Source organism: Cryptomeria japonica, chromosome 2 (genome assembly GCF_030272615.1).
Source record: "Cryptomeria japonica chromosome 2, Sugi_1.0, whole genome shotgun sequence".
Lineage (NCBI taxonomy): Eukaryota > Viridiplantae > Streptophyta > Pinopsida > Cupressales > Cupressaceae > Cryptomeria > Cryptomeria japonica.
The window spans coordinates 541,951,696-541,968,824 of NC_081406.1; the positions used below are offsets into that span (position 1 = coordinate 541,951,696).

The 17,129-nt window shown below is 35.8% G+C and overlaps 1 protein-coding gene across 9 annotated transcripts in view; it reads left to right on the plus strand.

The window, feature by feature from the left end:
* Positions 1 to 13,553, plus strand: part of LOC131066782 (uncharacterized) — a 29,239-nt gene extending 15,686 nt beyond the window's left edge. For 2 of the 9 annotated variants that reach the window (XM_058001624.2, XM_058001623.2), the window contains exons 3-5: positions 11,797 to 11,949; positions 12,943 to 13,118; positions 13,244 to 13,553. In XM_058001624.2, coding sequence (XP_057857607.2) covers positions 11,797 to 11,949; positions 12,943 to 13,118; positions 13,244 to 13,340 — 426 coding nt within the window. In that variant the 3' untranslated portion in view covers positions 13,341 to 13,553. Of the gene's footprint in view, positions 1 to 11,786; positions 11,950 to 12,942; positions 13,119 to 13,243 lie in introns of all 9 variants that reach the window. The other 7 variants (XM_058001627.2, XM_058001631.2, XM_058001625.2 and 4 more) reach the window with 7 other exon arrangements.
* Positions 13,554 to 17,129: the final 3,576 nt, after the last annotated feature.

Consider the following 17,129-nt stretch of genomic DNA (forward strand, 5'->3'; position numbering starts at 1 on the left):
TTGGCATTTTAACCACTCAAAATCGCTTAGGCACTTCAAAATCAGATTGGACATAGGCAAATTTTCCAAAAAATTGGGCGAAACACTAGGAAATTATCGGGATAAAGTGTGAAATCAACTTAAATAATACCTTAGGAGCGAGAAAACAACTCCAAAAGGTCTGGGAATACCTTGGCACTTTTAAATCACTGATGCGCGTGTTTAAAAACACGTTAACGCTCAAAAAGGTCAACACTTGGACAAAATTTAGGATCATTAAAATACCAATGTTTACAACTTGATCCTATAACTTCAAAACCATAAACGACACTAGGCATGATCAAAACTCCGAGATTCGGGCACGGGAAACACAAAATTGCCCACTAAGCAGCCAAAACCCTAACCTAACAACGCAGAAAGCCGGAAAAGAGGGGGTCCCCATTAGCAATGTGGCGATGTGTGAAAAGGTCACAACAACTACCCATTCTTTGTTCAAGGAATGTCCATCGTTTCAAGAAATCTGTTAAGGGTATATATATATAATAGTGAGTTGCTAAGAGTGTTGATTTTGGTTTCCATTCCTAGTTGATTTCTGTTTTTGTACTTATGATTTCAGCTTGTTCCAAAAAGGTTCAGTGCTGTTCTGTTCTTTAGTTTATTAGGGGTTTAATATCTAGAAAGGGGTCCACATAGTCAATGTTCTAAATGATATTTTTTAATCTAACTTCCGTAGGGGATCTTGCTGGTTAATACTTTTGGTTATGACTGGGTTAAACAAGGAACATTACTGGTAGCTACTATCTTTTAGAGAGGTGGTTGCTTATGCAGAAAAGGATGCACTTGTTGCCCTTATGAAAGTGTTTGTGCTATTCTACTCTAGCCATATCTTGACATATTCACCTCTTTTAGGGTACGTTTTAAATTGTTATTCCAAAATTGTCTAAGTTTTTACATATTTTGGCATATTCATTCCTTCCTATGCCTATTTTTTTTGTTTACATAGAGTGGCACATTCATTTTTTGTCATGGTTTGTCAATGTTTAAATACACGTTTACCTCAAAAGAACCTATCAATGTTATAGTCTAGGGTGGCTTTAAAAGGATACAACATGGAGTTGTTGTAATGATTCATCTCCAACCCATGGGTTACACACACTACATGGCATATCAATGCCTTAAGGAAATAATAGTGATTTATTCTAATAAGGCTGACCTAGGTTAAAGAAAATATAATTAATCAAAGGGCAGTGATTTCCTTCAATATAGAGATTTATTTAAAATTAATTTTTTTCTCCAAATGCAACGATGCAGAGTTGTAACCCCATATTCCCATGATAGAAGAAAAGGCTTAACTTTGAAAGGCAGGCAGCCACGAAAGTCTTGATGGATTCTTTTTATTTTTTAAGCCATAAGTGTTTTAGACTCCAACTTCTAAGGATTTGAGTAGGCTATTGTTAGAGGAAATCATAAAAAATACATTGGCTGATAAAAAATAAATATGATTAAAAAATGATACATCTTATTAGATGGATGAACACAAATTTTTAGTGACTTCAAGTGTTACTCATGCAATTTGTTGGATGGGGTGATCCAAGAGGTTGGGGTTGAGAATGTTGCCCAAATTGCTTGAAACAACACGACAATATATGTATCTTCAGTGAGCCATATTATGGAGAAGTATTCATCTATTTCTTAGACTCTGTGTGTTTCACATTGCTTGGATTCGATGCTAGAGGACATGTGGAAGATTGGATGGGTGAAAAGTGTGGTTGAAGATGCTAAACAAGTTACCATATCTACAACCATACTTGGGTTTTTTGTTGATGAGATCACACAAATGGCAAGGAGCTTGTGCAATTTGGAGTGACACCATTTACCACCCATTTCCTCACTTATAGAGCATTGTAGCCACATTTCCTTCTCTCAAGTAGATGTTTGTGAGCAATGCCTAGATGGTGTCTCCATATTCCAAAAAATATCAAAGGGGAGAAGGCCATAAGAATAGTTTTTGATGAGCTATTCATAAAAATTGCGGAGGAGTTAAAATGTACTTTGGTGGATGGTGATGACATTGATGGGTTACCATGATGGAAACAAAAGAAAATATGAGATCATTTGGCACATCATTGATCATAGATGGATGAACCAACTTCACTCAATGCATACCTTGGCCTTTTACCTTAACCAAAGGTTTTACTTCTTCGAAACATTTAGGGTTGATGATTTCATGAGGCATTGTTTCATGTATTGACAAGATGGTATGAGATGATGTTATTAGAGAATTCTTGGTGACATAGAGGTCTGCAAGGGAGTGACTCAAGCAATTCTTTAATTTTTAGCTTAATACTAGAGAGCATAAAGCGAAAGCTTGAAGATTTGAACAAGCTCAAATTTTAACTTAATTTTTTTTTCATTATTTTACAAGTAGATTTGTTGCAGGAGAATTATGCTTCAAGCACACCAAATCTTTAGAGGCTATCTATTCATGTTTTGCCACGACCTTTAGTACATGTCGGTTTGAATGCAATTGAAGGCTTTTTGACAACATTCACACAAAGAAGAGAAACAGGTTGTTCTACGAGTTCCCCAATGACCTTGTCTTTGTCCGGTACAATTTTTTGCCTTTAAACCTGTTGTGACGTTTTCACACATCGCCCCATTGCAAATGGAGACCCCCTTCTTTTAAGACCCTTTCGGTCTTTTGGCTTTGTTTTTTGGGTCTTTTTCGCAGCAGTCTTGTCAGTCTCTCCGCTTTGTAAGTGTTTGGGGGTCATATTGATTAAATCTGCTTTTTGGTTTGAGCGAATTTGGTGAAGTCTAGGGCCTGTTTCATCAATTTTAGGGTTTCTACCTTCAGTCCTAGATTTTAGGGGGTTTCTGTTTGGGTTTTGAAGAAACTAAGCATGCAACTGGAATCGGGACCTTTCAAGGAACCTCCCAGTAAAATTTGAGCCAAAACTGAGTTTCTATTTTTAGAAAGTTCCTATTTTTTAGGGATTTTACTGAGTCCCGGATTGGTCTAATTTTGCCAAAAATCAAACTTACTATTTTTAATAAGTTCTATTTTTAGTAAGTGCTTTTCTGACCTATTTTGCCCAAACCTTGACATTTTGAAACACTTACTATTTGGGAAAATCTATTTTTGGTAGGATCTTCACAGGAAAACACTGAAAGCTGAATATCTCTGAAGACGCTGAAGGTTCTTGAAGACCATTTCTAAATCCGGAAGAGTCAGAAGGCAGACAAGTTGGATCAAAAAATGGTTAAGTTTGGAACTCCTATTCCAGAAGAGGAAAAGCATGCAAAATCATCCAAGTCCAGAAATTCACATCAATCCACCAATGTCATCCTGATCCGAAAATGGCCTGAAATTTGAACCAAGTCTGAAAACTTTAAAGATCTTCCAAAATCCAAAATTTGCATTATGATTCCTATGGACCTGAAACCACTCTCAAGCATCTTGACAATATATATGAAATATAACTTAAAGTATAAGATAAATGTTATATTTCATATATATATCTTGATGAAGAGCCTGGAACTTGTGAAAAGCATCAAAATCCTCCATGCATGAAGAATTCCGCCCCAGGAAGTGATTGGGCGCCAAAATGGAGGAGGCAAGGATAAATGAAAAAAATTCCATGAATCCTTCACATAGTGAAAATTCCGCCCCAGGAAGTGATTGGGCGCTAGAATGGAGGAGGCAAGGATAAATGAAAAAATTTCATGAATCCTCCACAGGGGTGAAAATCCACCCAACTGTGGACTTGGGCGCCAACATGAGGGTCTCAAGGATTCACAAAATATTCCATGAATCCTTCACATAGTGAAAATTCCGCCCCAGGAAGTGATTGGGTGCCAGAATGGAGGAGGCAAAGGATAAATGAAAAAATTTCATGAATCCTCCACATGGGTAAAAATCTGCCCAACTGTGGACTTGGGTGCCAAAATGAGGGTCTCAAGGATTCACAAAAATTCCATGAATCCTTCACAGTGAAAATTCCGCCCCAGGAAGTGTCGGAAATTCCTTGAGGAAGGAATTTCAGGAAAGGGTAAGGAACAAATTCCTTTCCAAAGGAGAATTCCTCCACAACAAGAAATCACACCCAAGGATGAATTGAAAATAAAATTGTTAAGGCAAGGAAGGAATCGGGGATGAACTGAACAAGAAATTTCCCCCCAAGGAAAAATTTGAAAAATCCATTTTCAGGGCTCAAATGACCTCCAAATTTAGAAATTTTTGAAGATATGGATACGTGAGAGAATTCTCTCTCTCCTGGACCAAAACCCTAAAATTGTGGAAATTTCTAAAAAATAGGAGATGGTGGAGAATTGTTGAAAATCTTCTCCAGAACAAGGAGAGTTTGAGAAAACTTAAAGAAAAATTCTTCATGGATCAAATTCTTCTCTCCTGAAGTTTTCTCTCTCCAAGGTTTTCTCGCCAAGTGGCAACTGAGTCGACGAACGTTGAATTAATGAAGCATCTTTCTGCATGCAGCCGTCACATTTATGGCATTATGACATTCTTTTTGCATGCAGCTGTCACATTCAGAAGATGATGGTGCATTTATGGCATCACGAGCGATTTTTGCATGAGGGTACATTCATTGCATAGTGGGTACTTCTGGAATGTAATTAATTGTAATGGGATGGAATTAATTGTATATGGGCATGAAGGGTTATTAATTGGAGATTCCCACCTTGTTGCATCTTGAGTGGAGAATCTTTAGGGAAAACCCTAATTAGGGTTTTGCATGTAGCCAGGGCTTGAAGCCTATATAAAGGGGTGACCCCCCTCATTTGTAAAGGAGGGAGCCTTGTATGAAATTGTTGCGATAAGTTTTGAGATAATAACAGTGAAACATTGTTCTCTGATGGTGTCCACTTAAATTATTTTTTCAAAGCTTGCATGGTTTCACCTTCCTCACTTAGAGTAGAAGTAGTAGAGTGCTTTGATTCCAATGGAGAATGTAATGGTGTTTGATGAATTTTCGTGGTTCATACTTTTTGCATCTTGCTGATTGTAAGTTGCAGTGTAAAGTTAGCCTGAACCCCCTAAATTTGTGCTAAGTTCGATTGTGGATGGTCGTTTGGATTGTGTTGTTTTTGGGTATTCAAATGTACTTTCTCGATTTGAAAATCCTCTAGCATCCCCAAAAGATTGCACTGGTTCTTGCGGAGTTGTAGTTGATCTTGGCGAAGCAGAGCTTGGTTTATTTGGAATTTGTCCACTAGAGCACTATTCATTGTTATCACTGCCCTTAGGAGTAGATTTAGATCCTTCTAAACCCTTTCCCCTTTACTTTCAGTTCATTTTAGTCCATTCGAAGCAGAAGCATCACAGAATTGCCATATTTGATGATGGAGTTCCAGCCACAACAAAGAAGCGAATGAATGATGCAAACATAAGGCCCCTTGGATTACCAGCAATCACATCAGCCAACTGAGTCACGTCCGTAGCATAAAGGAACCTTGGAGTCGATTGTTTGAACTTTCTTCAATCTTAGCATGCAATCGTACTTTGATCATGAGAGAGTGAAGTACCATTAGGCAACTTTATTCTGTGTTAGACGCTGTCATAAAAAACACGTCAACAAAACCAAAAAAGTAGAGGGTCCTTCACATGATGCCATAGACTTGGATGACATTGATCCTTTTGTTGATTGGACTGTTGAAGAACATAATGAGATCATGTTTATTGATGGAAATATTGCTGAATTGGGAAGAGCAGCAGCAGAAGCAGCAGAGGTGATGTATTGAAGGAAGACAAAGACATTTATGAGAAAACAACGAGTCCTCATGTTGATATTAACTTGCCTACTAGTTTGAGGCCCAAACAAATAAGTTACACTAAAAAGGGGAAGTGGAGGATTTAGATTGTATTGGCTTTTTTGGACATATGTAAATAGTTATAGTGCTATTATAAAATTATTATGTATAATTTTGTTGTAATACAATGTGTTGTTTGACCTTGAACTCTGAAATTTAAAATTGAGTGTTTGAGAGTTATATGACATCAATGTTTGAATTATGACAAATTGATCATTAGAATAGGCTTTTATGCTCTAAAAACATTTTGTGTAATAATGTTTTTTTTTTCAAAATTAGTACCTTTTTTGCTGAGTCTCTGCCAAGTTGGTGTTTTCAAACTACGCTACAAACCTATTTTTGTGTCTAACGTATCCAGCTTTAAGGGTGCAAATGTTTCTTGCCCTCTTGCTCTGAGATTTATCAATCTTGGCTTGTATATACTAAGGGCCTCAAATAACAGATTTTCTCATTCTGCATTGATATTGTCAAGAATTAGGGGCTTTACTCTAGTTTTTTGCTTCTATTTACATCTACCAAACAGTGTATGGGATCAACTCTTCCATGGGCAATTTTTCAGTGGTTGATGATGATGCAATATGCATACCAGTGCAAAATCTCACAATAACTGGTCTTGCCTAGATGACTTATGCAATGCCTTATGTGCTCAAGCCAACAACACAAATGATACAAAACTTTATCTGCAGTTTAGAGATTGGACTGAATCTCTCTCACTTGCTTGAAGCTCTATTTAATCAGTGTAGTAGTTTGTAGCAGATCTGAAGCATTAATGGAGTCTTCTGCATTACTTAACCAATTCTTTGTCGCTAGAAACTAAATACCCGTTAAACAAACTAGTGCAGATGTATACAAATTGTCAATTGATTTATTCATTCAGCATAAATATTTGATCAATACATGCATTACCTGGTGTACGCTTGGCATTGCGATGCTCATTGTATCAGTGTGAGAAGATACTTAACAAAATACTAAAGAACCAATTTCTGATCCACTCACTAAATACATAGATTTGAAGTAAAGAAAGATTATTCAGCAGATCTATTTTTCTGACATCCAAATTGCTGTATATAACATATTTGTTCAAGAATGCAAGAACTGCATCAAATTTACTTGAATACTTGAAAACTCAATGAGAATTCTTATATGACATCCCTCACTAAAGGTCGAAATTCTTTGTGGAGAAAAATAGAACAGAGGATTTAGTGAAAATGGCATATGATTTTACAACAGATGCCTTGACCCATTGGGCTAAATATTCAACTATAATCAGGTACAGCAGAAATTTGACATTCCCATAAAACAATTCACCCAGTACAAATTACACAACAATGTGAAGTCACATTAGTGATAGAAAAATTATTGTGTTTTTTTCTGTCACTTCCATTTTCATGGAAGATAACCTCAGGTTACAGAGAGATGCTGCCATGCAACAATTAATAATCTCTAGTTCAAATAAAATACTAGTGTCTCTCATCCAAACTTATGGCATGGGAAGGATACAAGAAATCTTCAATGAAACCAATGGCAGATCTAAAGGATATACTCCAACTCTAACATAATCAACAAAATGACCTAAAGTAAGATCTTATTTGAACTCTTTGCTCCCAGTAGGCTGCACTGTTTTCCACCAACATCCGTTGGAACCTGAAAGTAACAAGGATACTGACTTGAGTGAGAAATGTGCAAATTAGCTAAAACAAACTATAATTGGACAAACACCTAAAGGCACAAAGCATATCAGCTAGGGAAAAAGATGAGAGGATAGGGATCTTCGTTTATAGCAATCATCATCCTTTTCTAGCTATATCCATTTCCAGAATTCTATGCATAACAAAAATACAATAATTGAGGTATTCCCTCTTTTCTGTAACTCCTAGTCCTAGGTGACATACCATTCCTTTCATTGTACTTTTTTCTTATTCTATCGACGGATGTATTCACAAGAAGGTGTCATTCTAGGTGCAATTTGTTCTAGGTATGATAAAGACTTAGCAGACTTTGTTATAGGGCCGATACAGTGCACTTCCAGGGTAGTAAGGACATATACTTAACAGTAACTTCATAACTTTGGGAATGGAGGAAGCTCTGTTGAATCTTCTGCCATATTTTGTTGTCAAAGAGGTGCATCTCAGTTGGCACGAAAACAGCAGACACAGTTCCATCTTAGGCATATTGTATTGCTGCACCGTATTTTTGACTGGTACTTACACCCTGATCTTCTGGATCTCTCTGATAGGATCTTATGTTGACTCAGATATATAACAATAGTTCACTTTGACCTTTCAAGCTTCTCTTTCAAAACTACATTCTTTGTAATATCCTAAATTCAAGAAAAGAAATGGGGTTCAACATTAACTATCAATAACTTTTCCTGAGTATCTCAATTCCACTTTCATTCAGGAGTACAGAATGACCTTAATTTTGATCTCCTTTTTGAAGAGATGTTTCCCTCTCATGATCAGGTACTTGGTAGCAACCCATGTAATAATGCTAAGACGTAAGAAGTAGTTCCACAACCAATGAACCCTAATTAACTACCTGCACATTCTAAAGTGGGACCCTGATGGCCTTTTATCCCATAATTGGAAAATCTGTGTTCGACTCAGTTTTAATTGTAGAATCAGGAATACCTTTGAGTATACTTGGGAAGTATTCAATCTGGTTTCTATTCTTTGCAGGATTGTTTGAGCATAACCAATCATTGTGAAGGGCATTTCAAACTCATTGCTATCCATTTTACTTCTACTAGAGGCTTTGAAGTCCATTTCAATGAAAATTGGAAGCAACAGGTTCAAAATGTATATCTGGTATATCTCTAGATGCTGGTGTCCTGGGTAATCTTCCTTAGAAAATTATTTTCATTTGTTGCCTTCACTTCATTTATCATAACATAGTGTACCCTTCTTCTATTCAATTTGATTCTTTTTCAGGGGATTCATTACCCAAGCTAAACACCAGAGTGCAGGCAGATCTTATTGTGGTTGTAAGTGTGCTTGATCAATTGTGATCCCTAATTCATTGCGCCCCTCAAACTAGAGAAATAGCAGATGGCCTTTTTACAATATTGAATATTCGTATTGATAACAGGGAAGAAAAAATAATATCCGTCATCTATTTGTTGTTGTTTCATTCATGTATGTAAATTAACCGCTGTTAGATTGACACAACATCCCAGATTTGATGAGATGGTGACACGTGTTGCCCTCTCTTTTCACAGAGTCCTTTGCTCATTTGTTTCACTTTTGTAAGCCTGTCTCTAAGCGAGTTACCCCTAGAATGCACAGGGATATGACACATGGTGAATCCTGGCTCTAATTTATCCCAAACATTAACATTATGAAAACCTAAGAATATAACCTTCAGAGCAGATGAACATACTGATCTGAAATGGATTATCAAGTGTTAGTAAACTAAACTAACTCATTATTATTAAAAAGACCACAATGCAATTTGTTAACACTTTTGTTTGACCATTTCCCATTGCGTATCAGGAAAAAATGGAGGACAAACAGTGTAGGTGGTCTATAGAGGCAAAGTCACGTCTAAGGTTTTCTCGACACAATGGATGCAAAATTCAGTTAAGTGGATTCCCGAAAACGTGGAGTTGTGTGGATGATAGTGAGACTGCCAGTTCCAGCAGATGGCAATCATGCAACCACTAATTTATGCAAATGATGGTTGTGTAACCACTAATTTATGCAGATGATGGTTGTGTAACCAGTAATTTATGTAGATTGTTGTTGTATAATCACTACTCTTTTAGGGGACGTTTGAAACAACAACAGTGGTTGTGTTATTGACATCTGCATAATGCAGCATTTTAGTTGCTTGAAAATAACAGTTAAGAGTAATGGCTGCAAATGATGTCTCTTTCCTTTTCAAGTTTTTCCAGTTTCCTTCTTGAGCTTTCAGAGAAGTGGAAATCATAAGATCTCTAAGGAACTACTGTGGTAAGGTTGGTTGCATTGGTTGAGTAAGATTTGGATTGCAATGGTCTAGGGTGTCCTTGAGATTTGAAGTGTGGAAAGAAAGTTCTAGTTGCAGATCTTTTCGGTGTTTAATTTTTGTTACATGTAAAGAGTGTCTGTGAAGGCCCCAAAAAGGCAGTAAAACTTATACCTCAAAGAGATAGTGGCAAGAGGAGGAATTCCTTTAGCCTTTTGGAGTTTTATCCCAATTTGGGATTCTCCAAGTCAAATGCTGTATTCTTGTCTGTGTTTCTTTTCTTGTTTATAAGCTATGATCTTCCTTTATCAAAAGTGCACTCAAGTTTCAACAATACAAATCTAAAGACATATTGATTGGTTTTGTTCTTCATTTGCGTAAGTAACAACTTGTTCAATCAAAGCATATCACAATTACTAGAGATTTGAGTTGGTGATTTAAGTAATATAATACCCATTCTAATTATTGATAACATGTTCCAAGTTGCACAATCTTGTTTTGTCTTTACCTGTGAACTATTTAATTTATCATATCCTAGTGTATTCTTAGGGCAAGCAAGTACATGCCATGTGGCACAATCTTGCCTTGTCTCATCACGAGCATTTTTTATTTATTGGGAACTCATTAACACAAATGACTTACCTTCAGATTAATCTCACTCCTCCCATGTAGCACAGGCTCATTGCGCCTAGTCTTGAACTCATTAACTTTATCAAAGCCTTTACAAACCCATAGAGTTCATGAGATTAAGATAACTTTTCTTAAACTTGCATCATTCTTCTCTGGACATTTTTATTCTAAACCTTCAAATCCATTTTTTTACCGAGTAAACCTTAGAGTAAATGAGTGCATTCCGTGTGGTATAAGCTTTTTTAATGCTCTCCCAGTGTGTCTTCATTGTGTCAAATTTTGCTTTTCGAGAGGGAAGGAGGAAACATGATGTGGTGTAATCTGACTTTGTCTTGTACCTTGTCTTGACTTATGAACCAATAACCTAGCAGACTGACAGAAAAGAGTGAGTCTCACTCTATCTGTTCAAAATAGTCCGTATCTATAGTCACCTTTTGATTTTTCCAGATGAAAAATCATCTGTGGTTCGCCCTTCAGCAACTAATTGGTCTTTCAAAATGGTAAATTGTGGAAAGGCAACAGGAAATCAAGTTATAAACATGGCCTTTGGATGGCAATGGAAGCAATCAGAGCTTGTCGCAATGAAGGCATTATTAGTACTTGAAACTCTTGTTTAGTAAGGGGGTATATACATTATTTAGGATTCGATTTTGAAGCAAAATATGTGGATAGTCTTCAGCTCAGTGACAAAACAAAGAGGACAAAGCATATGTAGAAGACAAGGATATAGATACGTGACTTGTCATTGCAATCAGATAAAAATACTGTCTTCAGGACATACTTCAGGGTCGTTTTTATATAATCTCTGAGACTCAGCTACAGTTACTGAGGTTTCAGTGCCAATAATGCCGTGGACTCCTCTCTCCTGATCTTTGCTGCATACATGTGTCAATGCTTCCTCAATTCCTGGCATTATTACTTCATTGGGTGCTTCTTCCCTCACTTGGGTATCTGAAGTTAGATCTTATGGCTCAGGCTTTTTAACCACTTTCAGTTTACTCTCTTTCTTTGTTTCTCTGCTTTTGTTTTGTGTTTTCCTGTTTGGTTACTTTCATAGGCTAGGGTTCACTTCAGTTCTGTATTGTAAATGGTTGTAATTTCAAGCCCCATTGAACTGCATTGGCTGTTTGAGGACATAATATTATTTTCTTTCCTTCTATTAGCTAAATTAAAGAAATCAAGTGAGCCAATAATGATTTGCTCTCTACATATTTTACGTGATTGTATTCTTAATACATTGTAAATTGTCAGATCACGTGCTACTGAACTATGCAGCTTTCCTTGATGTTAACATGGAATTTTTGGAAAGTGCGTTTGACTGTATTTTTCTTTCTTGTTGGCTGGATGGAATTTTTGTTGCCTTAAACATTTCTCTCAATGTTTGTTGCTTTTGGCTGATTAAGGATATTGCAGTTCAATGAATCACAGGAGAATTCATACAACACAAAGCTGGTGTTTAAGCCCCTAACACCAGAGAGGAAGTGGAAATTCATTTATGAGCCTAAAATTGGTGATGTACGTTTGCTCACAAATAAAATTCCGATTGGTAAATTTTTAAATCTTCAGGTTTGGTTCTTTCTTTCTTGGACAGATTCACCATATTTTATACATTCTTACTGAGTTGGTTCAATCCATAATATGGTCATTTCTGGATTTGACAATATAAAGTTATATTTTGCAGATATAATTGCTGGATGTTGTCTCATTAGTTTTGTTTCTTTGAAAATTAAGTATTTAATAAATCTGTTTTCGAAACTCACTGTGATGGTATAGGGTATCAATTTAATTAGTTTCAATGCCTGCTTGGTCCTGTTTGTCTATGGTGCCCTAAACTATGTCTTGTATTGGTCAAAACTCTTAAAAAGTAAGATTAGACACTTCTGCCAGCTTAAGGGATGCCATCCTTCCACTTCCTTCCTTCCTTGTTATTGGAACTTTCCCTTAAATAAATGCGTTTTATCTATTTTGGTAATATGTATATAGTAAATTCTGAAATATTATATCTAAATCTAACCATTCACTGTTCATTTACTAGCAAATGGGAAGAACCTTCTAACAAATAGAAAGATATAGGTTCAGAACTGATAGGTTTACCAGATGAAATCAAACTTTCTAATTAATTTAATTCAATTTTTCTATAGGCTTTCCACAAGAGAACTGGCAAAGGTATTAGTGGGATTGTCTAATTGTTCTTCCATGTTTCTATTTGGAACTTTTCTATTTCTCTTAATACCATATCATGCTTGCTTGCCAAACCATTATATGTCTTTTATCCTTCTTTTCCAATTGTTTGACCCTTTTGGCTGGAGTTTAACTTTGATCTGGATAACCTCATTTTTTTAGTTGGTGTCTTTAAATTCGTAAAAGGTTCAAGTTCTAACAGTTATAAGCATGTCCAGAGAGACTGCCATATTGATTATGCTCCTCTGTATAATTAAATAATTTAGATATTTACTTAGAAAAGATTATAATTGGTGAACTATGGTGGATAGTTTATTGCGAAGCACATAATACGGTCTTCAACCATTGAACTGTACTTGGTTGATCCCTTTATTTCAGGTTGGCATGGGTTATAGTTTCCATGACCACAGTGCAGGCTGGAAATGGAAACTCACAACATCACTTGGTGGAGATGGAATTTCACAGATTCGACACAAGGCATTGCTGCCCATATTCCCTGGATTTGATGTCCGTATTGGATGGAATGCAGAATATATTCTTCCTGATATCCATGGGTAAGTTGCTGGAGATGTATGCACTACATCATCTTTTTTATATGTTGGGATCATTTATTGAGATGCTGAGCCATGCTTCCAACCTTCTACTTAAACAATTTTTTTGGGATGCTTGTATTGTGCAGGGCAGTGGGCACAGGTGAGCCAATTATTGGGATGAATCTGGGGCGTTTATATACTTCTATTGATAGAGTGGAAGCAATATTAACTCATGCAACTTGATTGAATAGCTTGGACATAACACTATTTTTTACAATATTGGCCTTTTAGATAGGGCTAGAAGATTGCTTATTTATTTTGTAAATGAACAACATTGTGACAATATTGGCCTTTTACAATTAATTAATCCATGGAAATTAAATAATTTAACCTAGAAAACTATATCTTCTTGGCTGCTGATCAATGCGATTAATCTGCAAATCTTTTGGCCGTCCACGACATTGTACATGTGTGTGCATTTCAAAGATTTATCCATGTCGTATTAGATTTATTAATAATCTTACAGAAGGGTTTTAGGAGGTTCAATAGGTTTGGAAGATTTGATGTTAATTTTTTTCTGTAGGATAGTCAATTTCTCTACTACAATTAGTAGCAACGCTATCACACTTGTCTATTCTAAATGTGAGTTCTTTAATCCACTCATTGCGCAAACTCTCCAGTGGAAATTCTGTTTAACAGTATGGATTGCAGAAACTTGCAATCTCTAAGATAGCTCTTTGGACAGATTCACAAAAAGTATATAACATAAGAATTTGCTTGCACGGGTTCTAAGCTAAGTATCCCACAAATTTGAATTTTTAAAAAAAATTTAGCAACTATTACTTTCCAATCAATACACCCCAGAAACCTGCAATGGAATTCAAGTTACCTACAGCAGAAATGAATTCTTGTGGAAGAACTACCTTACTAATTCAAGACGATGAATTTGAGCAAAATTCCGATCCAACTGGAATTAATTGCATTAATTACAGGGTTCCAAGAAAACCATCCAAATAGCCAAGATATATACTTTTTAATACCCAATCTCAACTGACGAATTGTTTCTTGAGGCATGTTATTCAAAGATTTCATTTTAATCAAATCAGAACCAAGTACATGGATAAATTACACGTTAACAATGAATAAATTTAATGTGTTTTTTTTGTATTTTGAGTTGAAGACATTTAGCATACTTCCAACCTGCCAAAATCAATAGCATTTTTTTTTGCCCACATTAATGCTGATTTATGTTACATAAACTCATCAATTTCAAGACCAAGAGACAGGAAAAGAAAACAAGGCCCTTTATTGGCACAATTTGTGTTGAAGTGAAGGCGATGGGGATTTAGCTACACAAAATATGGCAGAAGATGAAGATGCCAACGTCCAAGTAAGATTTGGGGCTGTAAAATAGTTCTCATTGCCAAGAAACGGGACCAAATGGATATGGAAGTAGCCATCGATGATGTTGAAAAAAATAGCTATTCAATTCGAGTAGCTGCCAAAGAATGGGAGCATACCAGCTAACACTAAATAATACACCAAAACAAGGCCCTTTTTTGGCACAATTTGTGTTGAAGTGAAGGCGATGGGGATTTAGCTACACAAAATAAGGCAGAAGATGAAGATGCCAACGTCCAAGTAAGATTTGGGGCTGTAAAATAGTTCTCATTGCCAAGAAACGGGACCAAATGGATATGGAAGTAGCCATCGATGATGTTGAAAAAAATAGCTATTCAATTCGAGTAGCTGCCAAAGAATGGGAGCATACCAGCTAACACTAAAAAATACACCGGCTAATAGATCTTGCACAAACCACGAGAATGGAACTACTCACTGATGTGATCGATGGGGAGGAGCAGGATATTGCTGTACGATGTCAAGGGAAAGATTACATTGGTTGGAACTTATTCAGCCTTAGGCATACAGGGCATAATTGGTTAGAAGAGTCCCAATCCCTTTGGGGATGGTCTTCTTGAGAAGTTATGCTGGGTAGGCTTTAGAAATTTGCATCCTCAATTGAGCTTGCAGATTGCTGAAGGTATGGATAGAGACAATGCTATAGCCCAGGGCTTGCCATAACATATTTTGTAATAACTCGAAGCCTGATTAGAAGGCCAGAAGGAAGGAATTGCCGAATGTGTGGGATGGCCGGCCAGAAGGGAAGTATAAGTGTGCCACATATAAACCCGAGGCCTTGGTTTGATCACCTATTTGTCATAATGCCCCAATTGAGAACCACTCAACAAAACACTAAAAAAAGGGGTAACAACAATTTTTTTTTCTTCGACAATCGTTAATAAGTAGGATCTTTGACATTCTATTATTGGTGAAGTTAATAAGTAGGATCTTTGACATTCTATTATTGGTGAAGTTAATAAGTAGGATCTCTGACATTCTATTATCCTATGACATTCTACAATGATTTCACAATAATAGTGGTGTGATACCCTAAAAATGGTCGACTAAACCATAGCCCCCCTAATCTCGACTACATCACTAAGGTCCTAACTAAAAGGCAAATTAAATCAATTATGAACACCTAATTAATTAATTCTCGATCATGAATGTCACATGGCAAATAGATCACTCAATATTTAATTAAATAATCATTTAATTAATTAATCATTCCAAGTAAATCATTTTAATCAATTATATATTTAACTGGATAAATCAACTTGCCATTAAAACATAAAAAATGAATTAATTTGAAAAAGAATTCAAAATTGAGAAAATAAATAAAAATGGAATTAAATCAAAAAATCTTAGAAAAGCAATTAAATGAATTAAATCGATCAAAAATCAAAATTGAATATCAAAATATAAAATATGAAATAAATTGAAAAATCTCAGAAAAACAATTAAATAAATTAAATCGATCAAAAATCAAAATTGAATACCAAAATATAAAATATGAAATAAATCAGTTTTTTTGATTTTATCTTAAAATTAGTTCAAATTTCTTTTAAAGCTGAGAAAAACAGCCAATCACATCAATTCACCTAGATTATGCTTCCTCTTGAAAAATCTATGTTGCTCATCAATTCACCTGAAATATGCTTCCTCTTGGAAAATCTTTGTTGCTCATCAATTCACCTGGATTGTGCTTCCTCTTGGAGAATCTCTGTTGCTCATCGCTGATCGATCTTGACCGTTGGTCTCTCTCTGAATTTTCCATAAATTCAGGCCTTCATCTCTCATAAAAAAAAACCCGAAGATTATTGTTATTGTTTTTGCTCTAGGTTTATTGAGATTTGTGCATTGAGATATTACATATTAGTTATTGCATATTTGGTAAATCATCTAGCTTAATTTTTTGCTTAAACTATGTTAGATTAATCATGCATATCTAGTTTAATCTTGCATCCATTTAGCTCAATTTCATACTCATATAGATTAAATATTTTGTTTAGGTGTCGTCTAGTCACTGATGTTGCATATGAAAATCTGAGAGCAAAACTAAACTCACATCTACTAGAAGGCAATGGGTTGCTTTGTAATGGTTTATTGTTCATTATTGATTATTGATTTACTAACCATGTATCTAATGACTTAATTGAAGTGTTGTGTATTTAGATGCAGATACGGATACAGATACAAATCCACTTTCACACACACATTTTTAGCGCCTATTGTGGGGCTCGAGAATTTCATTTTTAGCCTTGCAAAATCCTTATTTTATTTTCAAGTTTTCGTTCGTACAACCTCTGCAAAAGGTCGTACAAGTTTTTGTGCATTACAAGATGAGTTTTGGGAATACTCGTTCGACTCTATGGGAATCATCATATGAGTTTCTGCTTTGTCGTTTGCTTTTGGGGTTTACTTGTTCGGTCTTGTGAGAATACTCGTTCTGCCCTGTGGGAATTGTCGTACAAATTTATGAGTTTCTTGTTCTATAAACAATATCTTTTTAGGGTTTTCTTGACTTGGCTTTGAATTTCACTGATGCTAACCCTGAATTGTCTTCGGTTTCCCTGAGATTTTCACAGCCTAACTCATTTTATGCAAAACGGTTGTCGTAGAATTTATCAA